Here is a 26,661-nt window from a genome sequence, read left to right as displayed (position 1 = left end):
ACTGTCTTGAAATTATAAGTCAGCTATTCTGCTCAGGCCCTTACAATTAAATCCTTGGGCCACGCTCCTCAAGTCTTTTGTCACTCGATATGGTATACACGTTTGTCATACGATAATTAAACGTATGACAAACGCTTTTTAATTACGCGGTATTATCACTGTCACGTGCGTATGACTTATCAGCGTTGCGAGAAACGTATTGTCATACACATGAGATGAGATAGCGTACGTGCGATAACGTTCCACTTTTCTTTCCTCGCAACTGCGCTCCTACAAAACATATATCAAAGAATTCAAATTAAACGTTCTACTCGTATCCTTTATCGCGATATAACGTTAAGATTGTTTAAAGATTGTTTTCAAGATTCCAATTCAATCGTCGAGGCGGAATAAGAACGACACGTACGCGTTAGCCGCGTGATCGTATCCTGATTAAAGTTCCGGGATGACGAGATTGACGAGGTCCACATCCTCGAGATCAGAATCTCCCCTTCCATTAGTTCCGTTTCCATAAATCACGATCGATTCGTGCGCGTCCGCGTCGTCATCGACACGCGAAGGCGCGTGCTCCGATGACTCATCCGCCGTCATTCGCGGCTGTGCCGCAATAGTGCGATCGCGCTCGATATCGGCCTCCGCGTCGCATATCGAAGTGCTCCTCGATTTCGGATCCGGGAGCAGATAACAGCGAATCTTATCGCTCGCGGTAAGACGCCGGTTCTCCGCGCGTCCTCCACTCTCGGCTTTCGGTAGCCTCGCCTCGCCGGTCGCCGGTGTCGTGTCGGCGAGCGACCTTGAAGCGTCTCCCGCCGATCTCGACGTTGACGTCGTCGACACTTTTTTGGGGGGGGGGGGGTTTCCTCCTCTTTGGTTAGGAGCGTAGGCGCCTTCAATCCTGCCTTTGGGGCTTTGGGTTACATAGCGCAATCGACATCGACGACGTCGCCGACACCCGGACTCTAGAGTCCGCTGTCCGGACGTCCTCGTCGTGCATTGTCTTAATTGTCTACCGATATGGAAGGACGCGGCTCACGCGGCGGTGGCGCCGGCGGCGGGGCGTACCTCGCGGTCTTCTCTGGAATTTTTGCGACCGCCGGTAGTCTTCTGGGCAAGCTTGCCGGTGGCGCTGACGCGTCGTCGTTGGTGAGTTGGCGGCCGATTCGAATCGCCGGTAAAAAGATGAAATAAACTGCGGATTTTTATTTCTAAATTTAATTTCTAGAAGAAACGGAATTTAATTGATTTAGGAATTTAGGATATTTATAACATTCACAACGATGTCCTTATGGCAATGTAAAATTGACACGCGAAAATGTGTTTCTGTAAAATTTTGTCTTGTTTTGTATTAACAATATTTGTACGTTATTATATTATGCATCTGAAGCAAACAAATAACTGATAAATACGCAAGAGAGATTGATGATTGAAAATTGAAAAATTGAAAGTAGATTAAAAGCGTTAGAAATTTGAAACTGTAGTAATAAATATAACGCTATAAAGATATAGAGCATTATAATGTTTACATGCTTTTTTTTTAGACATCGTTGCTTCTAAAAGGAGTACTTCTCGTCTCTATGATCGTGTGCAACACGATAGGATGCACGTTTTTTGTCAAAGCGCTTCATGGCAGCGGATCTTCTTTGCCGATAACCGTCGCCAGTGCGGCTACGAACTATGTTTGTTCGGTGAGTTGTTAAATCTTATAATTAATATCTCGTAAATATTTTCATTAGATAACACGGGTTAATATGAACTTTTCTCTCGCGATTGTAATCCCAACGTTAGATTCTTCAACAGACTTGAACTTAATTGACTTAGCAAAAATCCCGAAGTACCAATAACTGTATTGAAATAATCGAAAAAAGAAGCTTTTCGGGAAGGTATCCAAATAATTAATACATATGATATCAATGATGACTTTTTCGCCAAAGAGAGAAACGTTGACTTTGAATTTAAAAATTTGCTATTGAAAGATGAAAAGACTATAGTATATAAATTTTTATCCAGGAAATTCTATAAATAAATATAATAATATTTTTCAATTAAATTTCTACGTTAAATTTCAAGAGAATTCTACGTCAACAGTATTTTAATTCATGATTTATAAAGGCACGTAAAATTGAAAATTAGAAAGTTACGATATAAATGATGGCTTTTCCCCAAGAAAAAAGTCGCCTTCAAATTGGAGAATCTATCACTGAAATTACGATCGCGACAGGACGACCATCCATCGTGCTAATAGCAGAAGGAAATTAGATCCGTCGTGAAACATCCGGCTGACAATGAGTGTTTCTTTTTGAGAAAGTTTTTTAACAACGATAATGAAATGAAATGGCGAAGGGAAATAATTTTCTGCAGAAGGGCATTTGTCAGCGGCAATTATTCGTCTATAGTCGCGGCGCGCGGTCCGATATACTTCCGAGAGTTGGTTCGCAAAGAGTGAAAGTTGTTTCGCAAACTAGACGCAATTCCGCGAGTGTACACAATGCGGTCATAGCAATTATATGCGCGCAGGTACGTGGCGATTGAACGAGAACTGTACGATATGATACACACGCTATTGAAACGCAATCCCGATAGCGTTACATTATACGCTGGGAAATGCATTGCGCCGGAATTATTATTAGAATAACAGAAATAATTACGTTCGCCGTCCCGCAAATGGATTCTATTGTCTCTCCTTTCATTCCTTCTCCTATGAAAAATATTCATCCCGTAACGTGAAATATTAATAAAGCTCCGTCTCATTAAATGGAAATAATCAGAAACGTACGAATATCTTTTTACACGTTACGACAGAATTTTTCTATAATCTTCCGTGAAAATCAATTTAATCCGTTCGCGCGATAGCTACTAAAACGACACTGTATATCGATTACGTCGGCGTGAAATTAAACATTTACGAGATTAAGTTTGGGTTTGCGAGGATATAGGTGCTTTAAACTTAAGAACGTCACCGATTGGTAATCTTCGAGAAATAAAGATGCAATTTTATATTCGTATCTATATGGTTTGTTCTATATGTATATTACCATATGTCAAGCACGTGGCTTGCTGATCACACTGATCTCTGATATTTTACCTTTCTTTCATAATTTTAAGATACGAAAATAATACAAGACTTTATTTCCGCAGATATATCTAATTTGATGCAATAATAGCAATAACAAGAGAAATAATTTGGCCAAAAGATCTAATGAGAAACAGATAAATATTTTTTATGACATTTTACATCTATTATGTTTTTCATCCTTATTATGTTTTAATTTTTACAAAAAGGGATGAAATTGAAATGTATTAGTTTCGGTAGTACATATGTTTAATTATCGAGAAACACACGGCTGGATATATCAAAAGTTCCGATTATATTACTATAAAACAGCAATTTTATAAATATCTCTTGTCGTCGTTGAAGGCTTTCGTAGGATCCGTCGTGTTTGACGAATCCACTTCATTGACCTGGTGGTGCGGAACTTCCCTGGTACTGCTCGGCTTGATGTTGATCTGCAATGTTCCCGCTGAAAAGAAGGCTGCTTCCGCCGTCGAGGAAAAATTGAAACATCAATAGCTAACGACGGGCGCTTTTATATTACAAGCAAGAGCGATTATGGTGATGTTACAACGGTACGATTCCATTTTTGTATTGACAGATATTTATGTCCTTACGTCAGAAACGTATTGTGTTATCTGTAATAAGAACGAATTTTGATATACAAATAAAAGAGTATAGGATAGTATGGATAGTATAGTCTTAAGTGTTATAATTACGTATAAAGCACAATTATATATTCTTTGTTATAAATAAAGTATTTTATGTTTTCTCTCTATAATAATGTTCTACGTAAATGATGGATATAATTTTGAAACGCGTTGATTGTCCGAACACGGAATGACGTATAACATGCACATATACACGATACCGTATTATAGATTGCTCACTGAACGCAGCAGTGTGAAATTTATTAATGCAGAAGGATAAAAATAATCTATTAGGTCTAAAGAGAAATGTTTCGCTTTAAGATTATTTCGTTCAAAAAGATTGATCAGTCTTGAAGAATCTCGACCGAGTGCATGGAAAATCTCGAGAGTAAAAAGCAGAAGTAATGAATTGTTCTGTACAGTAGTATATAAGAAAAGTAGTGTATTTTATGAGGTTTTTTAAAGTATCGCTTTTCGCGCGATTAATCCAATATTTTTATGTTTCTGTAGATAGATTTTATGCCGGGTTTTAAAGTGGTTCTCCAAAAACTCAGGTCTCTCGAGGCCTCGAGTGGCGCCTGTTTTAGCACAGCGAAGTGGATTTTCATGTCTATAGTAGCGTTGGATATAAGCGGAATGACGATGACGAAGTGGATATCTCTCCCGTTTCTCCCTTAAAATACGCTAGCACGATGTCATCTTCCTCCCTTCCTGCCGTCAAGTGGGTTAACGCATGGTGGATTTAATATTGACGCATTAACGAGGCGAAATTAGCGCGGTGAGCAAATTATACATCGTTATTATTACGTTACGCCCGTGGTGACGATCTTGGCGTCGATGTAACGCGTAATGAAGTCGGATGTATTTACGTCCCGGGACGTAAATATATCTACCATGCAAATGAATATGTGGCGTCTGATAGCGGACGTCGAACGAATCGATTCCTGTTGACGTTAATTCGCCTGCAGGTATCGAGATAGTTTGATATCAGAATGATATCAAACGCGCACGTCAATTTCGATGCGAAATTGAGAGTCGTTGACTTTTTCATGTGCAACCCGACCCCGCGCTGTCGCGATTTTCAACACTCTCTTCGAGATAACGAGTTAACGAGTTAATATCGTGTTTATCAATTAGCAAACGTAGGTTAAATAATATGTAATGGAAACCAAATATTTCGCATATAAGAGAATATATTATAGAAGGAGAAATGATTATTGTAATTGTAATTACATTGTAAATATGGAGAAATTTTATATAGAAGAAGAAATTATTATATATTTTTATTTATTTATAAGATAGGAAACTGGCGAGAAACATTTCTCGCTTCGCTCGCTTTTGATGTCACCCCTTCGATCTTTCGAGGTGTGTCGCGGTAGCGGAGAGAGCATGCCTCGGCAACACGTCTCGGCGGGATGCGAGCCCATTCAGGATCACGTCGTACCCTACACACACCGGCATTCGGCTACGACGCAAGCGTAGCCCAGTAGCCCGTGTGCGAGTCCTACTACACTAGATATCTTGTTTGTAGGGCAGGGTCGCGGGACGAGGGGGAAAAGAGGGGGGATTAGGGGGTGAGAACGGCCTTTATCGAGCGGCTTCTGCGCGAGCTCGCCCCGACGTTCTCGACGTTTTCACCCTCAGGGGCGGATTACCCCCTCCGACACGTCGCCGGGAACATCGCGCGGAACGTGTGACTGCTGTCTCTTGGCTCGGAAGACATCGCGAGGATCGTTTTAACCCTCATTCAAGTCAGACGAGGAATTTGCTGATCTAACAGCAAAGGAACTCTAATTTAAAACTCGCGGAGATTCTCTTCCATTTCTTAATTGTAGATTTCCGATTCACAATATAATTATTTATTTAGAGTCTAGTTAGAGATCGAGTACAGATTATAATCTTTTTAAATTCCAGAAAATCTGCATATACGCCCCTACGTCGTTAGAGTCTCGCGGAGACAGGGGTTTCTTCATCATCTCAAGCCAGGATCCGAACCGTCTGAATTCGGTCCTGCCGATCCCCACCGCGTGTCGCGCCTTCTACCCCTTCCCATCTCGTGGCGACAAATCTGTTACGAGATTTCCACCTTCATCCTCGCCCACCTCATGGCAATGAATTTGAACGGGACGCAGATTCCCGCGGACGGGGTGAGAACGACGACGTTGGGCATTCGCGGCGTCTGCGTCGGCTCCTAAAGAGAAAGGGAGAGAAAGAGTATGATTCTCCTTGTCTCTCGCCGCGGATCCAGACGCTATCTTCGGTACCGGGCCCAGCGCGGCGGGCGAGATTATAGTTCCTCGAGAAGGACGACCGGAATGTCTCTCCCGACGGTGTCTCGCCACCGGCACGTCGGGCTCATCTGACCTGTCGGGCTAAACGTCATCCACCGCGACAATCGATCGCAATAGTGCTTCAAGAGCTCAAGGTGTGCGTCCTCCGAGTGTGCGAGTCTGCGACCGTCCTCGCGACGTGGATCGTCGTTCTTCGTCGTCTGTCATCCGTCTGGTCCCGACGGCGCTCCCAGGAGGTGTCACAGGTGTCTCAGGTGCGGGATCCTGCCACAGGACGAGCCGTGCCATGTCGAAACTGGCGAAACGCGCATTCGAGACAGGCTGTTCGCGCGCGTTGATAGGATCTACCCCACTATCCTGCACGTTGCTCTAGCCGCTGTTCCGCTACCCTCCCCTGCTCCTCCTCGTCGTCGCAGTCCAGTTTCCCCCACTTTGCGCGTGCACCCCGCCTTTTTTCTCTCTCTTTCTCTCCTTTTTCTCTCTTTCTCCTTCTTTCTACTCTTTCCTCACCCCTCGCTTATTGCCACCGGTAAAACCCCTGCGTTTGCTCCTCGCGCGCTGCACCTCGCCGAGAGCGGGGTAGTTTTCGTACGAAGCGCCCTTCCGTCGAGTCGCCGAAAGAGAGAGAGAGAGAGTGAGAGAGAGAGAGGGAGAGAAAGGAAGAGAGGGATAGGAAAGAGAAGGAGATAGGAACGCACACGAATTGCGGTGCAATCCGCTGCAACGGTGTGTGACAGACGAGGCTGGAAGTGTAACCGAACGATGGAATTAAAGAGGCGTGATCCGTCGCGATCGGCCGCCTTGGGAATTTCTCCTCGCGGAAGCGGTTGAGCGAAGTGCAAACGGTTTCTCGTCCGTTCCGGCTGCTCTCGGAGAAAGAGAATGAGATAGATAGATAGATAGAGAGAGAGAGAAAAAGAGAGAAAGAGAAAGAGATAGCGTCCCGCGAGTGCAACGAGCTAATCCGCGATAACGGAGAGCAATCTCTCCCAAAGGGATTCTCCCTGACGTCCTTCTTGCGCTATCAGTGTGGAACGTGAATTGTGCAGGTGCGTCTCGAATCGAATCGCTCTTTTTATCCTTTCTCTTTTCGGATCTACGTTTGATCTTGAACGTCGAGTCAGACGCATTTCTTAACGAAGCGTTCGTTCATCGCGAGTGATGAGATTATTTGTTAATCTTCGTAGCTATCTTGTTATTTCGTACGTAAATAAATGTTCTAAATAAATGTTCTAATATCTTCGTTCGTTTAAGCATTCATCTCGTCATTCTGTATGTTGAGAGAAATATCAGCTGGGTGCAAATTTGCCGCATCATTTATAATACGTACAGCTTTTAGCTTAATTACAGCTAAATCGCGATATGCATGCGAGATAATCAAAGCGAGATGAGAGATTGAGATCAAAGGGAATCCAATAGTCGATCTAGATAATAATTCACGAAAGGATTTTATGACGTGCGTCTTTGGCACCCTCGATTTTAACGAATTAATTCTATGCGATTGATCTGCATGAGAGAAAAAAATTTACCGCACAAACGTTTCGAGTGACAGCATCCGATTCGTCGGGTACGGATTGGTTTTCACTGGATTTGCCGGCCGTACGTATATCGGCTCCATAGTTTTATTTTAAGAGTAGGTCAACATCGCGGGACGCACGCTGCGCTTTAGCATGCAATTGCATTTGAATCTGAATGGCAAATTGATAACTTTTATACAGTAGCAACATAGAGCGGCCAGTTGCGAATATATCCACAAATCTGGACGATATCGAATATTCTGATGGGAGATTATTCATGTTCATGCCAGTGATTGTAATACCGATATTTCGCCCTCCGAAATGATGAAATACTCTCTCTAAAATAAATTACATTTTATATAGAGTATTATTAGATTAGGCTAATTAGAGAACTTTATAGTCTTTTATTGATTGTAACCGCAATAAATCAAATATCCATTTTTACGTATATTTATTATTGTATTCATTTTTGTATTATGCAAACCTCTTTACACGTACATATAATAACGCCGATAACATAATACTGATATCGGCGATCAGAGATTAAATCACGTATATAGATAAATAATGAAAAATTATTACCTTATTCCGGTATTGCAATCACTAATTTATGGCTTCTCATCACGATGGAGTGTTAATCTATTAACAGCCAATGTTTCATTTTCGAGACAAAAGTTTTATTGTGAATAAAATAATTTTCGAAAATGTTGAAAATGTAATTTAATGAAAATAATCCTTTAAACTTTCCAGTGTTTAACTTCCAAATATTAAATTACCAGCTGTTTAATGGTCGTAGTATTAATTCGAGATTTAAAAAAAAAAAAGATAAAAGCACGCCTCGTGACATATTTAAAATTTGTTATATATTACATTTAAAGGACTGTTAGTTTTTAATATGAATAGGCGTTTCTGAAATTACGTTTAAAATGATTTTTTTTTAATTTGAAAATTTTTTCTGAAACTCCATTTGAAAGAATTTTTTTAATTCTTTCAAGTATTTAAGTCTCCTTCCACGTATCTCTTTAACTAATTGTAAGATTGTTATTTATATCCTTGTGTGACTGCAATAGATTAAAACTCATAATTCATACTTACTAACTAGCGACGTGGCATTAAGTTACGAGGTCGTCGTGAAGTGCACGTGAGTTGTGGTTGCAATTAATATGACTTTCAGCCACGTCAATGTAGTTTCAACTTCTTTCTTGGCAGTCGACCAAATTAATATACGTTCCAACTGGAAAGGCGAAATTTCTTGGACGTCGTCGTATCGCAATTACGTCGATATTCGATTGCGTTTCATCGAAAGTAAACACTTGTGAGCAAACAAAGTGCTACATGCTACATCTCGCGCGTCTCGAGCATTCGATATGTTTCGTCTTGGCGAGCGAAATCAGAGCGCATGCTGCAACGCAAAGTGTGTTTTGCCGTCATGCAGCAAAATACATCCCGTCAGCACCGAGCCAATATATTGAGCTAGAATTTACATAAACGCATATGCAGCCTCGCGCTTCTGCCATATCCGAGTGTGTACAAGCAAAACACGTCTATTCCCATGCGCCACTTTGGCCACACGGGAGCGCTATTTTTCTGCCAGGAAATATCGCGGCTCGGTGTCCGTGACAGTGAACAGAATTTTCTCTGTGCGATCAATCGCACCTCTTAGATATTGCACGGAAATTTAAACGTTGAATGCAACTGAATCTGGACGCGTTGGACACCATTAAATGCACCCGGGCTGGCAAAGTGGGTTAACGTACTGCCCAGTCCTTACAATCCATCTTATTGATCTTAAAGTAATCGATAAGCTCGCGTTCTTTAAACCCCGTCCTTGTCCGTTTTCTGAAATAATGCCAGCTGGTTTTTTTTTCAAGATTTTAAAATTTTCATTGCCATTCACCACCATTTCGTGCCACGGGTGTTCGCTATTTCCGTGTTCTGCGATGATGCGGCTGTGCTCCCGCGACGTACGTAACTTAAAAGCGCGTCGTTGTTCGCTCGCGAAATGAAATTCCTCGGTTTGCGTTCGCGTCATTTTTAAGACGACTACCGAGATCACGCGACACACGTCGGGAACGCCGGCAATTTATCAATAACTTGTCCCACTTTCTCGAAAGAACAAGCGCACGTTTCCTTCCTCATGCGAGGCAATCTTGCACCACGTATCGCTAATCGATACCCAAGACAAATTCCTTCCACCGTTATTTTCGCTGCGCCGGCCATCTATCTCGTCCACGTCTTTTAACCGATATTCTTTTCTTTCTTGCAGGACGTCACGATCGCAGCAGGTAACTTCCTAAAGACGGTTCTATTTTTTCGCGACACACCACTACACATCGCTTTGTGCATTGGAAAGTCGATCGCTCCGGCTCGCGCGCCGAAGGTCCGCTTAAAACACGGCTCCTTTTCGTTTCCCGTGGCTGCCCGAGGCCAGGCGAGGCAGAATCCGCATGTAAATGGAATCTTCCCCGTTGAGACAACCAGTACGGGAGTTCTTCGATAAAGGGGCCGCGAAAAGCAAGTCGTGAATATAAATGCGCCCTCGCGCTTTGAGAATCAGAACGTGCCGGATGCCCCCGTTCCCTGAAACGCAGCCTCGCATTACACAGACAGATGCAGCTGTCCCGCGTTATCAAGAGGCACGATTGCAAAAGTGATAAGCGAGACGGAGACTCTTCCAGCGGAGAAAATTCAGAATAACGTCATGCATGATAATGTTATCGGGAGCTGAAATAAATCTAACACGCCGATTAGCGTGTTAGAGTAATAAATTATCAAGGCGACAGACAAAAGGACAGAGACAAAGAGAGAGAGAGAGAGAGAGAGAGAGAGTGATAATACTGCGAATGTCGAAGGAAAAGGTCGATGGAATCGAGAGACACGTTATTGTCCATGCATTTTCGCGCTGCGTGCCGCCGATAATACGAGCGAATACGCGTCAGCTTACCGGAGCCTCGATCTGTTCGTCGACGATGCTGCTTGACAAACAACACCACCTTCTTGCCCATGAGGATCGAATCGGATCGTCGAGAAATAAACTCAAGAGACTGAAGATGACGACGGCTGAACGAAGACCTGTGCACGACTCGCGTTTTTAAACAGCAGATAAACTAAGAACGCGCTCACCATCGCGCCGGCATCATGGGGAATGGCATGAACAAGGTGAGAAATTCTTTTTTATCAAGAAGCTTGTACTTTTAGATCGATAGTCGTTTAGCTGAAGGAAACAAATGCATTTTTCATACCGGCAGAAACTTGGATCGAGTTCGGGGGATAGTCTAGAAATCGTACACAGGACGTCTTATATATTCTTTGTGAAATGAATATATTAAATATTTACCGCTTTGGACCGCTTTTCGGTGGGTACAAATCCCAAAGCGGAGTCGAAACGTTCGATATTTAATTTGCATTTATTTAACAACTCCCGTATAATTTAGTCTTTCTTATTATCTGTTAATTGAATATCTGAGGGCTTTTATTGTTTTAAGTTTTAAGATATTCGGTTTGTTTTTCTATCTTCTCGTATCGTCTTCTTTAGCCTATTAATAGACAGCAATTAATTGGCCACTGTATAAAGGAGGTTTAACGAAGTATCCGAGCGTCTAAAGCAACTTGTCTTAAAAGACAAGTTTGATTTCTTATTTCGCTTTGTTTTGCAGAAACAAAGCGAAATAAGAAATCAAAGAAGAGGAAATATTGATTTAAACAGTTGTTTTCTATTAAATAATTCCGTTTAAAATCCTTTAAAGTTATCTTTTTCTTTATAGAGAGCTAATTATATTTAATTGTCGTTCCGGATTGTAAATGCTATTAAATAAGCGCTATAAAATAAGGCTAGTGGATCTTTGTTAAACGCATCTGTTTCCTCTCGTCGCAACGGGGTGAGGTTTCCTTTTTATAGCGTGACTATAAGTTCCATTCTGACCGAAGGATTGACTTCACGTCTTTATTACTCGACAACTTGTTTAAACGCATTTCAATATAACGACTTACCTAGCGCTGTCGTAACCTCGCGCTTAACGACCGACATAATACGCTTGATAATAATAAAATTTTACGTCTGGTAACGCGCGATCGTACAGCTCGTAATTGCGAAACGGAAGTGCAAGAGATAAGCCTGACAGAGAAATGTTGCGAAATAAAACTTCATTTACGCTAATCCCCCTTCGACGATGATTTATAAAATACGGTACATTTCACGATGAGGACCGTTAAATAAATAAATAATCAATCGATAATTTTATGTGGTCTCGTTGTAGCTTTTAATGCATATATCTTCCTCGAAAGGAAACCAATTTATAATTTTACTCATCTTCTACTTTAATATAAATTATGTACATATATAAAGCATAATGTCTTTCGATAATCCGTTGATTGTATTAAATAGAAGATATCATATGTGTAAACGCGTCGGTTTTATTTTAAAATAAAATTATATAATCACAAGATTTAACAACGACGGAACATACAAGTTTAGCAATTTCAGAAAGACGAAAGGAAACGTGTTAAAACAATTAACTTAGTTAAAGCAACGCAGTATTTATAATCGTCTCAATTTTACTTGATACATTTTTTCTACTACAAAATGTAAAGTTCAATTATTTAAAGCGGAATTTACATCCACGTGACTTTTTTTCCTCAAAATATGTTGCCTGATAATGTCAAAGTTTCTCGTATCTTTTACGACGTATCTTATAAATTATGATATAGTGTTTTTGATTGTATATACGCATCTTATAGCAACATTGTACATCACGCTCATACATCGAAGCATATGAGCCGCATATTATCTCGTTGCGGTCCATTTTATCCCACGATCGCTCGAAGATCCTCGTTCTCCAGCGGACTGGGATCGCGTTCGTGAAGTGTCGCGTTCCCATGATCATCTCGAAGAAATTCCTGAGCGAGTACGTCGATAACGTTCAACTTTCCCTTTCTTTCCTTTTTGCAAGTTTTCGTCATGCATTTGATCTTCTTGCATCGTTTACGAGACAAGTTCCGCCGGTAGGTTCCACTGGGTAGGTTGTCAGTTTTCTTCATAGCGATCTTTGCAGCATCCGTGATCGTCATCGCGTTAATCGCTGGCGGGATAGCGTCGGTGGTTGTAAAGGCAATATCCGTGAAACGTTGCGGCGTCGTTGATTCCGACGTAGAGTTCAGATTGTTCAGAGCACTCGCTGTACTCGCGAGGACGTTGGCAGTGCCAACGGGAATAAATAGGCTTTTTAGGATAGACGATTTGATAAACTTTATGCGTGCTTCGTACCTAAGCAATGACGATCCTACTTTTTTCCGATCGTCCCGTTTTCGGCAGCTGCATTTCTTTCTTCGTTTACGGCGCGGGCGCGATCCCCGCTTCGCGAAGGATTCGACGATCTTCTCGCGATCGGCCGTCTCCCTCGTCGTTCGGTTTACCGATTTTCGATGCCCGGCCCCGGCCAGCTTCGCGTCCACGGCGTATGAGGCGTATCTCGATGGAAAACGAGGTCGGGACACCGGAAGTAACAGAACGGATGACGGCAAGTTCGGGATGTTTCTCGGCGAATGTATGAGGAGGGTTTCGATGTCACCGGATGGATGATAGGTGGATCGCGATGTCTCGTCGAGCGATCGATGCCCCGATGCTATCTGCACGCTGCCGTGAATCGCGCAAACACACCAGGAGACCACGAGCGATCGGAATCGCATTTTCGCCAACAATGCCGGCTGCACGACAGCTTGTTTATTGTTATTTTTTCTTCATTAAACGGGACGTGTCGTTCTCCCGTGTTTTACGCTTTGATTTCCGGATTTCCCTCCTCCCTTTGTTTGTGATCGATCGATCGATCGCGGATCGCGTGACGAGAGCCGCCAGCCGCCAGCCGCCAGCCGCTCGGTAGATCGCTCGCTGTGGTCTCGTCGATTCGGTCGTTCCTTCTCGTCTAAAATCAACGCGTGAAGAAACGGAGGAGGGACCGAGGGAGTAGACTCGGTGACTGCAACACCGGGGAAGAGGAGAGGGTAATCAACGCGCGATAAGAACATTTCGAATGAAATTAAATCGCGGGGGAACCGAGACACACACACACTAACGACCCGCGCCGGGAGAGAATGGGTATTTTCGAGGTAGCCCATTGCGACGAGAAAATAAATGTCACACACGCGAACGGTCCAAGTGATTACCACGCTAGATTGCTTCTTTGAACGTCTTAATTTGCTTATCGCCCATCGCGTTAACCCGATCCTCCAACTCAATGAAAGAATAAAAGACGACCCTCATCGCGCCATCGTTAAAAACTGAATCAATATTAGTCGCGGATAATCGTGGAATGAGGAAACAACGCGGCTGGGATTTCATTAATGTATGCCGCCCATCTGTAGCTTAAACGCCACCTTTCATCAAAATTCAATATTTGCCAAACAGTAAGTTAATCCAAGATTACCGCATCACACACACACACACACACACACACACACACACACACACACACACACACACACACACACACACACACACACACAGACACACGTCGACGGCGACGGCCATTACGAATCCATCACGCAGCTTTGTATTAGCATTTCTCCCTCAGTGTGACCTGGATTTCTTCGTCGTCTAATCGTAAGTAATCTTTCATCCAAGCAGACGTCGAAAGGGGCTCGATATTTTAACTTAATATACTGCCGAGGAGGGAGAGAACGATAAAAATGTCTGATGACTTGTCTAGGGTCATGGTCTAGGAAGCGCGATTTTATACCTTTATGAGTGCCCTTGATTATGGAGTATCTAATGTCAAATGTTGAGTATCAATTAAGACTCGTCGCAAAATGTGTGTCATCTCCGCAATTCCCTCGCGTTATTGTTCGCAGGTACTTCCTGGTCTTTATGTAGGTAATTATCAGGACAGCAAGGACGCCGATCAGCTGGAGCGTTTCGAAATCACGCATATTCTGGCTATTCACGACACGGCCCGCCGTTTGCATTCCGTGAGTACAAACGATGTATAGCAGCGTAGCACAAAGTGTGGGATAAAGCACGTACCGAATTTGAGAATCAATAGCCATAGTTGGGTAATTAACGGAAGGCTTCAGATTAGAAATGTTTATATTTTGTACAAAAATAAATATACTCGGACTAAATCTCCGATTGCGTTTCAGGACAAGCATTATCTATGCATCTTGGCCGCCGACAGTCCCGATCAGAACTTAACGCAGTATTTTTCTCTGTGCAACGACTTCATTCATTCCGCCCGTCTTCGCGGTGGAAACGTTCTGATCCATTGGTAGATATATATTCATTGTTGTAATAAATACGGAATGTCTCGAAATTGCTGGGATGTCCTTTCCTGTAGAATTTTTTTATCGATTTTTAAATATATTTTTCCTTAATGTAATAAAATATTGAAAATATTAAAATATCTATAATTTTCAAATGATTAGCAATTAGAGGAGTAAATTTTGTTAACGAGAAGTAGAAGGAAAGTCAATTTTGTTAACTTAAGGAAGAGATGGGTAAATTGGTCCAAGAAATTGTGATTAGAAGAACATCCAACGATTTTGACAATATAGAGTATTTCAAAATTTTACAAAATTGCGATTTATAACAGTATAAAATGAAATAAAATAAAATAAAATGAAAATTTTTTTGAATAAAGATAATTTTTTTCAGTCTTGCAGGAATGTCGAGGAGCGTGACAGTAGCGGTGGCCTACATCATGAGCACCACTAATCTCTCCTGGAAAGAGTCGCTTAAAGTCGTTAGGGTCGGTCGATCCATTGCAAATCCGAATGCCGGTTTTCAACAGCAGCTCAAGGACTTCGAATCTAGCCGCTTACAAGACGTAAGTAATAAACGGAATGCAGTTACGAAAAAGTCTTCTTGTGTCAGTACTCTATTCTATCACAGAAATTTTCAAATCGTAGTCGATGTTATTTTACATTTACATCATCAAATTAGATTTCTATTGTATTATATCTTGATGCAGGAGCGTAATAGGTTGAAAGAGCGATTCCCCAGCCTCGCTCTTGCCGAATCCGACGCCGAGGTCTGCAGCTCTACCCTGAGGAATTACGAAACACTGGCTCTAGCGAAAGAGGTGTGCGAGGGTAAGTGCGCCATGGGACGCACTTGTCCAACCGGGCTTTGCCGTCAGGCAACTTCTAAGAGGTCATTACATCAAAAATTCCAATTATAGAGCGATGTACATATTCTTATTATATTCAATAATATATAATGTAGCAAAAAACTACGTCTATAAACAATTGTATAAGCACTAGAAAATTAAATAAAAAGCGGAGATGATAGAGGCTGCAGTGTAGAATAAACAATGTATATAAATTTGCAGGACTCTAAGAAGAAAGTCATCCACCAGCAGTATCGGAAGCGCGTCATCCGGCAGGACACCTCCGCAAACACCCCGGATGCTACCGTCCGCGCCACCCTCGCCGGCTTTGCACAGATCATCCAGCATTGTGTCCACATCGAGACCACGGAGTGGACCGGCAGGATTGCATTCTTACACCGGAGGATCCGCTCCACCTTCGAGGTAACAGTAATCCTTTCCGGAAGATCTTATCTTCGCTTTTTCGTATCTATCTGAAATTATTTAATTGAAAACGTTACGACTTAGTACTTTAATTGCCACATTTACATTTATAAAAATAAGATAAGATTGAAAAGAAAAGAGATATTTTCTTACAAAGAAAGTAGGTTATTTATTAAAATATGGAAAATAAATATTATATTTATTTTCGAACGTTATTTGGATGCTGCAAAGGCGTTTTTCAAGTTTTCCGAAAGTTGATTAACGTTGATCACACACAGGGCTGCGTCGAGGGTGGACCTTTCGGCGGCAGTGGCTTGCAGCAGCAGCAACGCCAGCCTCTCCGCCGTGGGCAGATCGAGCGCGTTCTCCAGTAGCAACTGGCGATTGACCGCCGGTTCCGCGCCGAACACGCCGAGACCGACGCCGCCGGTCTCGCCGCAATGCTGGCCGAGGCGACTCTCGAATCGGCAGACGCCGCAGTTGCCGGTACCACCGGGTTCACCGGAATCTCATCCTTCGACAATGACGTAGCAGCGGGACTTGTGCGGTTCTCTGTCGAGCCTGATGGAATAACGAGCCGAAGGAGATCGGCGAACCGCTCGAGGATTTTACCACCAACATTATGCGCTCTTCATCGTCGGCAGATTAAATTACGAATTTGCTATTATTTTTTGGACGCGATCATTTGGATGAGTCCTGGGAGGAAATTTCCGGTAAAAGAGAAAGGAAAGATTTCGATGAAGGTATCTATGAATTATATAAAAACGTGCCTGCGAATGTTTTTTACATGTTTGGGACATTTGGGATATTTAGTGGAACGTATAATCCGGCGGAGTTCGAAACACTATTACGGATAAATAATGATCCATGTGATTTTGCAAGATGGTATGTGTCGGCTCGATTTGAACTCGGGTCGGCGAGGAAAACGACGATACATGTGCCGCATGCGCGTAACGCGTTGTTGGAAATTGTTGGTGATATTGACTTATACAAGTTGTTACATGTTGTTGCTTATACTCAGCGAGAAAGTGCTTTTACCGCGAATGGGATGGGAAACAACGAGATTCTCTTCGTACGCATCGGGAACACTTTGTGTTTTAATTTCGCGTCCTACGATTATCTTCGTCCTAATTAGATTCTCTCAACGGAGAAATACGAGTAACGACATCGACGGATACTGTGACAATCTGTTATTCAAATATATCACGAAGTTGAATTAGTACGCTCGCGTAACGGATCGATGTGTGAGGTGAAGTAGTAAATTGGAAAGATTGACACATTCGGGACATGGTATTAATCCTTTGGGCTTTATCGGTTACAACGATAATTGCGTGCAATTAAGTGCGACTGGTTATTTCGCGCTTTTTACGGCGTCGTTCAATCGCGCTAATAATGCGCTCGTTAACGATTCCCGCGTGCAATTTCTCCCTCGGAGATAATGCGCGAATCGTTACCACCTAATCATTGGTTGTGAAAAAGAATATTGCTCAAAGCGGCAATTATGCAATATATACAACAGCGTTCCCAAAGGATTAATTAGAAAAGGAAATAATATATATAATCGAACACATGAGCGATCAAATGTAGCTTGATAGTTTTGAAATTGATCGCGTAAAGTGAAGAGTCGTCGAAGAATATTTTTCGATAGAACTTGCGGTGTGTGTGTGTGTGTGTGTGTGTGTGTGTGTGTGTGTGTGTGTGTGTGTGTGTGTGTGTGTGTGTGTGTGTGTGTGTGTGTGTGAGAATGTAGGTGAGTCGTGACGTGTTAAAAGAGAATGAGAATATTAAAAAAAAGGTTGCTTCCGGATCCATGCGCGATTCAAAAATTTGTCGTACGAAAGACCGAACGGTTTTGCGCGATTACGTTCGTAGGAAATGAAGGAGCTTCGTTCCACAAACCTGTTCCATTAATTTCGTTCGCAACCGTCCATATGATTGTTGGCTTTCTAGCGAGATCGCACTGTTTTATCACAAGTTGTTGAAGAAGCGGGGATAAATATATACTATACACATACGTATACATACACACATGTTGGAAACGTACACGTACATTGTTGTGCGAAGGGCTTTCAGAGAATTTTATAAGCGCGTCGGTCGTCGGTGATCGCAATTATATTATTATATACAAGTAAAGTCGTAGTATAGGCATTAGGCAAAACTGTTGTTGTTGTCTCGTCAGCACGAGCATTAGTCGTTTACGAATGAGTCGAGATTTAAGATAACGTCGCTTCGATCCCCCTCAGTATTACTAGTGTACACGATAAAGTAACGTAGATCGTTTTTTAATCGTTTTCATGTACGTTTCACGTACACGCGGACAGCTATGAGTCGCGACAAATTATTCGATGTGCAAGCAGTCGTCACACCAGCCGATCTTATCGAATGCACATTTTTTCTGCCATTATTCGTGTACATTTTTTAAAGAAACATTCATGTTATTCACGAACAAAGTTGGATTCACAGACATTCTATAGACACTCCTGCAGGGGAGAATAATAAATTCTTAAGATATTTTTTTAAATAAAAGATAAACAAATTCATAAATATTAACTTTATTATACTATATATTAAAAAGAAAGAATAATTAGAGATACAAATTATTATTTAATTGTAAGAGCAAACTTTTAAGATTGTTAGACTACATCAAACTCAAATTTTATTGAATTTGAATTAGATGAAGATGAAGGGTTTGTAGTTATCTACAAAATAACTGAAGAGAAAGCAATATTTTACAAAGGAATGATAATATATATACATATATGTATATAGAGTGTTTCATTATCACCGTAAAATGCTTTCAATCACGTATATTCTGGAGAATAGAAAATCTTAGTATTAAAATGTCAAGGTCGCAATAATTTTCGAGTTATAAGCCAAGTTGACTAATGGTACCGTGCAACGTTCGCACGCTTAGGCTGTATTGATCTGTCATCTATTACTCATTTTCACGTGATATAAATTTTTGCTGCTCAGCTGATTCTATTTTTAGTTTCTCATATATTATATATACATTTTGAAATGCAAGGGATAGAATATTCGGCATTTATTTTATAATGCGTTAAATATTTCGGAATGACGAAGGCTATTTACATACCTGTTGGTACACAATAGCGCATGGCGCTCATTTTTGCGTGCTGTCGCACTACTTGTAATTAGGTGACACAATCTACATACAATAATTAAATCTAACTATCGTATATGAAATCTGTTCTTAAATAATTTTTTCTCGAAGATAACATCGAGCACTTTTATTGGGGATATAAAAAATTGTACTTGCATAAAGTTTGTACGTTTGAGAATCAATCTCTCTTGTCACGTTTATCATTTTTTCATTTGTTTTATACGACATATCACATTTTCAATAGCTTCCCAGATAAAATTTTTGCGCTAATACAATGTTGATATTAAATTGCCCATTTAAATATCAAATATTGATTTTGGTATACTCTTACAAAAGTTATATTTAGAAAATTAATTATTTTAAAATTTTTGTTAAAATAGGTAACTTATTAAATATTAATAAATATTTCTATATATTACCAAAATATTAGCAGAATTTTTTAATATCTAATGCATTAAAAATTATTTTAACATAATGCATTTTACATCGATATGTAATTCTGAAATAATCTACATAAAAAGTTTTATTCTGTGACGAAATAATTATTGGATATCTCATGCCTTTCTGTTTTATTTCAAGTAATATAAAGTCAATATATCAATATGGATGAGTAGACTATTGAAAGATTAACATAAAGTTGGAGCATTATAAGAACATGTGCAATTAATAATTATTAATGCAGTTTCTTTAAATAAATTAGTTAAAATCTGCCATTTGATTATAACATACTGTATAGTGTTATAATCAAATTGTTCTTTAAGTTTGCTGTATATTGAAAAAATTGTTGAGCATTTCCTTCTTTCTTTTTTACACAATTTTATATAACTATATATTATCTAGTTCTTTATATATTTAAAAAGACTATATCTATATAGGGAGACCTAAAATTCCATTTTAAAAATATGTGGGAAGGGAAAATAAAAAAATATTTACATTAACGCAGATAAATATCAACGACTTTTTCTACGTGTTTTTGGGCAGACATAAATTTATTTCTATTACACATAAATATACACACGCGTATATATGCATTTATATATAACAAGATATATATGGGGTATTCTGGCTGAAATTTTCACACAAGCGCTATTTTTGTTACATATTTTCTCAGTTATGCGAGACATACGTTACTAAAAATAATGCGTGTAGTTAAAGATTAAAAAGTACTGCAGCATTATTTATCATTTTTTATCAAACTATTGCTCTACGAAAGCTCTGTTATAACCTTATAACCAAAATATTTTCTACCTGTTTTTTATTTATACGAATGTAAAACTTCCTAAAAGTTTTGAATGGCATTTTGTTTGCATGGTATTTTAATTAATATTCTATTATTTAATACGACACCGAAATGAGCCAATAAATGACCAAACCGGTCAATAATACATCAACAACAATAAACCCTATGAGTTTTGTAGTGTGTGCATTCTTGACTGCATAATAGATCGATGAACGGTTATACATTTCCCACAATTAAATATTTGTGAGTATCAATGTGTCCTATACAGTACCCTCCATAAGTTTGGAAACACTCTATAAAATGCAATATACAGGAAATAGTACATAATAAAATCAATATATTTTGCTTTGTAAGTGTTTATTTAACTAAAGAAAACTAAAATGAAGGTATACGTACATACATACGTTATCCGACAGGCTTTTAAAATGAAGAATTTCCATTAAATTTTACATTCCTCAAAGTAACCACACCTTTTGCCTTAATGACTGCCTTGCATATTCTCGGCATACGGTGGATCAACTTTCGGAGTTCAGTCGAGATACGTTTCCATTCTTGCTGGAGAACTTCCCAAAGGTGCACCTGTGACTTGTGATTCGCTGTTCAACAAATTCAACTCCGAGCACTTCGGTGTCGCGAAATGATCATCCGACATATTTTCGGCATGTACAAGTGTTGCAAGTGTCCCAGGTGGAAATATATATCATCATTTGAACGTCTTACGATATATTCATACCAAAAATCTGTACAGATCGCTGCCGTGTGATTATTTACCTGTAAATAGTCGCACGTACGGCATCTGTTATAGAGTGTTTCCAAACTTATGGAGGGTACTGTATATATAACCGATCCATTTCAGGGCAATAAATCTGTTGTATCTATCCGTAATATTTACGAACCCATTATATATATCAGATTAAAGTAAAAGGTAATTTGAGACTTTATACCGATATGATGCGCAACGACGTATAATAATAACAATACATTGATCTGCAAAACAGAAATATAAAATTCAAATTGTAGCAGCGTCTAAAATAATTTAAATCTCGAAAAATAATTATTCCACACACTCAATTTTTCAATTAGATAGTTAATAAAATAATTATACGACTGCCAAAAAAGTGTTTTTAAGCGTAAATCTTGACAATATTTTCTAAATAAAAGTCTTTTTTCTAATTCTTATATAGATCACTCAAATAAACGAGCTGAATAAACGGAAATAATTGATTAATTCCGTAAATAAAAATGTACTCACCCAACAGATGCTTAACCACCGCTCGATGCCGCCAAGGCCTTCTCCCTTTCTCTTATTTCTTCGTTGTCGCTTCTTCATTGACACTCACACAACTTTAATGCATGAAGATACAGTTAATTACACTTGCGCGCGCGACTAATCACCAGAATAACGACCGTGCGGCACTTAAGGCGGCAGTTCTAACATTAACTGTACGCGACGTGTATTTTATTACATCGCGACGAAAGAACAATGCGAGAAAAGATCCGCTGCAGTACTAAAGATATTGTTTTTAGCTACACTTTTGTACTTTAAGCAACAAATAGTCTCTGTACGTGTTGTAGAGCAATTGCCATTTTGAATAATAAATAACCGGTTGGTTAATAAACAACCGGATAACGTTGGATAATATAAACAGTCAAAATTTTCAGCATTGCACGCGCAATTCGCGAAGCACACGTATTATTAATAAATGGTCCATACATCATAGCTTTCTGTTGAATTACTCGATCCGATTTGTGTACTGTTAAATTATGTACTATAGTGATGTAATAATCCAATACGATCCGCGTTCTCAATACAAAAATAATGGTTAAATCATACCCAAATCGACGAATTCAACTCTTGATATATTCGAATGTATTATTTAAGCATTCCTAAAAAAATAATCATCGTCCATAAATACCACAACGGAACAAGTCCCATCCTCGCCTCGATTCCTATAAATCGCCATATATGTATTTCTCAGTGCTGAGCAATAAAAATCCAACAAATAACAGATAATTATTCACGGCAGATTGATACGCATATAAACGCGTGAAATATTAGAATTTTTTACTCTAATCTCCGCAAAATGCGCTATTAAAACATTTATATGATAAATATGAGACACTCTATATTAAGAACAAAGTAATTAGAAGTAAAACTAATCACATAGTATTGATTAAGGTCCCCGAATATCTAACAACAAAATTAACATTAAATAATTTCTTTATCCATGTACAAGACAATATTAATTAAATACAACTCTGTTCGTGAGTCAGAACAAAGAGCAGAGGATAAATAATTCTTAATGATCCTATACATATATACCGTGAAGAAAATTGGCATGACACGAACGTTATTACGAGTTTCTCTGCGAACGCACAATCGGGCGAGTTTTCATTTTACGAGAAAATAGTATGCCATGGAAAATGGGGTAATTCGGAGTTTAATGTCGCAACAGTGGCTGCCGTTGAGATCGCATCCGCGTGAAACAGCTGCGCCACGTGTCTGGCTTTAGTGTCAAGCCTATCTCCGGCGTGAGGTATCGGTAGAACGTTCATTTAATGTTCTTCATAAAAACGCGCTAATTAGTTCGCATGATCAAGCTGCATCTTAACACTGTACGGCTAACGCCGATCGGGCGCAAATGAGGGCGATCGAGGATGTTCGTACATATCATCCGCATTTAAATCCACGTACCTACACACACATACATATTTATTACATATATGCGTGCACACGCACACACATATATTTTGTAAGGTCGCGATATACGAGAGATCGATGTATTCGGGCAGAGAGACGATCAGCCGTAAAGAATTTAAATCTATGCATTTAGCGTGTGTCCCGGTTTCACGGAGCGAACAGGCGACTTTCCCCGCGTCAAGAGATAAAATATATTTTTTATTGGAATTTTTATTTTCCTTTAATCCTCCCCCCCTCACCCTCCCCCCGTTGCTCTTATTAGTCGTACAAAGTGGTCCAAGAGGAGCCGAGAATACAAATCTGTGATCGCTATATTTTTGGAAAACCTACAAGGATATTCGCTCAGTGTGACTCGGACCCGCACACTTTCTATAGGCGACGTAGATGGTTCTACTTTTTTACAGCGTCAATGTTAACGATCACACGTAGGTAGATAGGTAGGTAGATAGGTAGGTAGGTAGGTAGGTAGATAGATAGGTAGAGACACCCTGAGAGCATCGAAAGTGGTATCGATGCCGAGGGAACGAAGTATCGGTAGCTTATCGATATGAAGCATCGCTAAAACGGTAGCTAAGTCCCCGACGTGTAACGTGCAAATCGTGCAATCGAGGCCGATAAGCGAGCGGCGCGAAAAACGCGGTGAAAAGAATCACTGGACGATGCGGCGTACGGTGATGGTCGAGGATCGTTTTGCACGGGTAAAATTCAATAATCTTTCTGTTTCGGCAGATCGAATAAATACAATATGTTGTTGAAAGAAATGTATGAAACTGTGATCCGTATTAACATCTTTTTACTTTCCCATATCGATGTGACAGATCGATGACAGATTTTTTTATTACCTTATTTTAGGCCTGTTCGTTTTAGCTGAACTTCTTTGCACGGTTCATCTTTTCTCTTTTTCTTTTCACGTTGGAGACGTGCAAGAGGTTGAGCTAAAACGAACAGGTCTTTTATTCCACTTAAAATTGACGATTTCAGAAGATATCGCAAAAGTATTGCGAGAAAGATTCTCAGACATTTTGAATGTCTTTGAAAAGATTTTTCATCGCGAATCTCTTCACGAAGTACACGGTATTAATGTTACCATATGTCATAGCTACGTAGATCGAACATAAATGCCGGTTCAGTTACTTCGGCCCGGAATCGCAATCAGCACTTTTACCCACCTGATCATTACCGTGCGGCGAGGCACCGCGTAGTCGCGTAGCGTCGCGCCACGCCGCGCCGGCTCGGCGTTGCATGTCAGCATGTGCAATCGTGATTTTCTAGCAATAAGCGGAGATTATCGACGCGAGCCGGCGAGTCGCGCGAGGAGATCGCGGGACGCCGGTTATCGCTCGTAGATGTTAGCGAGCAAGCTTGATCGTTATTACACACTGCTATATACGAATTGAATCGTGTGGATTCGTCCGCGCGCTATCGCGCGCCCGTACTCTGTCGTACTTAGATATCCATTATAGAGGCTCACAATGTTTATTTTTCTAATATCAGTGACGATCGTCCACTTGATTAGGCGATTCGATTAGGCGACGAGGGGACCGCGAGGAAGGGGTAGGGGCGACAATTTTGTCGGCGATGGAACGCGGATGTTCGCGAGATGTTGATTCGTACCTTCGTCATATATCAGCGACAAATATATCGTACAATAAGTTGTTGTATCGCGAGATTACTGTTGCACCGATAATGTTATTTTAAGGCCACCCATGTGATATTTTTGTAAGCTGCAAAAAGAAACGTTTTTGGTTCACGCTGAAAGTGATCGAAGAGTTATTTCGCCTTCCGGCGAGCGAAAGCCGCCATTTCTTCCCACCGACGGTCTCCCACCCCCGTCTTCCTTTCATTGTCATGATAACTATCCACGATAACTAGTGAAAGTTCTGTTAATTTAACTTTAATGAGTTTGCCCTGACTTGAGAGGTAATTTGATCAGCAGTTTCTATGCTTCTCATCCACACCAGCCTCTCGCTATCACCTTTTCTGTTTAATATACGGGACGAATACAGATATAGGAGAGTCCGTGATTAATTAGCTCAATTTTCGCGTGGTCCCGGGTCCCGGGTACTACAAATAGCGGCTCGGATTATCGTTAGTGTTGCAGTTAACCTCAAGCTCTCCAGAGATACGCTGTATCTCCTGGCGAGACTAAATTATGTTAATATCGATTGATACATTTGATTGATGGCCTGTTTATACAGGTATTACACGGGGTGTCTCATGAGAAGATGTTGACGCCTACGCAGGTGATAGTTCCCGACCTACGGAGTCTGCCTCTGCCAATTAATCGAGACGTCAAGCGTACGAAAAATGAACATGAAAGGCTAATCTACAATTCTTTGCGACTATCTCGTATTTCGCAATTCCGTCGCGTAACGCGATGTTTTTTGTTCTCTGTCGCCCAAGATAAAAATTGACGAAGAACTTCAGAAGAGACAAGAAACATCACGTTACGCGACGGAATTGCGAAATACGAGATAGTCGCAAAGAAGTTAAGAGCAGATAACGGACAAAGAGCACATTGTAGATTAGGCTGACCGAATCGTGCGTAAGAAACAAATTCCAGTTAAACGGTAATCGCCGATGGTGGTGAGTGAGCTGTAAATTTACTTCTTATTTGCGGCAAACGCGATTTCTATCACATGCCCTGCCTTTCTTTCTTTCTCTCTCTCTCTCTCTCTCTCTCTCTCTCTCTCTCTCTCTCTCTCTCTCTCTCTCTCTCTCTCGCGCACCTTAATTAATCCAAAAATACGCCTGCAAGCGTCGAGATAAATATCAGACTGGATTTTAACGCGCGATTGTTATCGCATTCCCAGGCATTCTCGGGCGTATGTACCTCTTCTCACGCGACACCCTGTAAACGGCATGTGAATTCGTGTCTATTGACGAACCGTATCGGCTCGGCGCGCGAGACACGAGAGACACGTAACAAGGTGAGAAAACGACAGCGAGGACGATCGATTTGCCTTGTTAATTATCGCATTGGAATAGCAATGCACATATCGGCATGCTCGTGTACACATAGGAGGGGCACCGCAGGCTACACGCCACGAGCAGTTCATATATTTGTAGTACAGAGTCGCACGACATTAATTATCCGATCTCGGCGACCGAGTAATTTGTGCCCGCGTGTGTACCCCTCTCCCTCTCGTCTCGTTCCCTTCTCTCTTTGCCCTTCCGTCTACCTACAATCTGATTCGGCGATAACTAGTAAGTGCGATACGATACACGGAGGACCTTCGGGAATAATGTACACGCGATACAAAAGAGCTGGCGATTAACTGCGACCTGCCACATAAGAACGTCATTTGCATATCTGAAAAAAAAAAGAAGAATGCTATTTGGAGAACTACATACATCGAGCCGTAAAGTATATTTAAAAAATATATACTTTAACTACTATCACTTATTTACTATTATTTATTTATCGAACCGTTCTATATTTTAATCGTTGCGTCGATCCCTTTCGGCATATTCCCTGCGAAAATTAATGCAATTTTGAAACTAACAACCTTCAAATGAACGTATTTGATAGCACGGCTGAATACACGCTTTGCTCGGAGCTTCCTCTTCATG

General features: G+C 40.7%; 3 protein-coding genes across 7 annotated transcripts in view; all 3 read left to right on the top strand.

Annotated features, from left to right (window-relative positions):
- Positions 1–248: 248 nt before the first annotated feature.
- On the top strand, positions 249–4,975 carry LOC139768719 (transmembrane protein 42). Of its 2 annotated transcripts, XR_011717415.1 has the most exons (4): positions 249–1,143; positions 1,539–1,685; positions 3,416–3,624; positions 4,210–4,975. XR_011717415.1 is itself a non-coding variant. In XM_071699208.1 (3 exons), the coding sequence occupies exons 1-3, from the start codon at positions 1,015–1,017 to the stop codon at positions 3,566–3,568; spliced, it is 429 nt and encodes a 142-aa protein (XP_071555309.1). In that variant the 5' UTR covers positions 249–1,014; the 3' UTR covers positions 3,569–3,743. The 2 variants fall into 2 exon arrangements, 1 of the variants encoding a protein (XP_071555309.1); XM_071699208.1 differs by lacking the exon at positions 4,210–4,975 and having other exon boundaries at positions 3,416–3,743.
- On the top strand, positions 4,340–24,846 carry LOC139768711 (uncharacterized). 4 transcript variants are annotated; one of them, XM_071699189.1, is made up of 9 exons: positions 4,342–4,477; positions 5,614–7,039; positions 9,774–10,666; positions 14,351–14,467; positions 14,639–14,763; positions 15,150–15,321; positions 15,466–15,647; positions 15,826–16,026; positions 16,305–24,846. In XM_071699189.1, the coding sequence occupies exons 3-9, from the start codon at positions 10,646–10,648 to the stop codon at positions 16,555–16,557; spliced, it is 1,071 nt and encodes a 356-aa protein (XP_071555290.1). In that variant the 5' UTR covers positions 4,342–4,477; positions 5,614–7,039; positions 9,774–10,645; the 3' UTR covers positions 16,558–24,846. The 4 variants fall into 4 exon arrangements, with proteins under 4 accessions (XP_071555292.1, XP_071555290.1, XP_071555291.1 ...); XM_071699190.1 differs by lacking the exon at positions 4,342–4,477 and adding an exon at positions 5,315–5,530; XM_071699191.1 differs by lacking the exon at positions 5,614–7,039 and having other exon boundaries at positions 4,340–4,477.
- Positions 16,664–26,661, top strand: part of Gaba-b-r2 (gamma-aminobutyric acid type B receptor subunit 2) — a 47,455-nt gene continuing 37,457 nt past the window's right edge. Inside the window, exon 1 of the mRNA XM_071699162.1 lies at positions 16,664–16,769. The gene's annotated coding sequence lies outside the window, so the exon portion shown is untranslated. The remainder of the gene's footprint in view (positions 16,770–26,661) is intronic.

This window comes from Temnothorax nylanderi, unplaced genomic scaffold (assembly GCF_030848795.1).
Source record: "Temnothorax nylanderi isolate EJ_2023f unplaced genomic scaffold, tnyl_v1.0 TNYL_tig0017_pilon, whole genome shotgun sequence".
Lineage (NCBI taxonomy): Eukaryota > Metazoa > Arthropoda > Insecta > Hymenoptera > Formicidae > Temnothorax > Temnothorax nylanderi.
The sequence above is the reverse complement of the archived record's forward strand: the minus strand, read 5'-3'. Positions and strand labels throughout refer to the sequence as shown.

Coding starts and splice junctions, on each gene's coding strand:
- LOC139768711 (XM_071699191.1), top strand. CDS start 10,646: ATGGGGAATGGCATGAACAAG. Junction 14,468..14,638: donor CGGCCCGCCGTTTGCATTCC/GTGAGTACAAAC, acceptor ATTGCGTTTCAG/GACAAGCATTATCTATGCAT. Junction 16,027..16,304: donor GGATCCGCTCCACCTTCGAG/GTAACAGTAATC, acceptor GATCACACACAG/GGCTGCGTCGAGGGTGGACC.
- LOC139768719 (XM_071699208.1), top strand. CDS start 1,015: ATGGAAGGACGCGGCTCACGCGGCGGTGGCGCCGGCGGCGGGGCGTAC. Junction 1,144..1,538: donor GCGCTGACGCGTCGTCGTTG/GTGAGTTGGCGG, acceptor CTTTTTTTTTAG/ACATCGTTGCTTCTAAAAGG. Junction 1,686..3,415: donor CTACGAACTATGTTTGTTCG/GTGAGTTGTTAA, acceptor TCGTCGTTGAAG/GCTTTCGTAGGATCCGTCGT.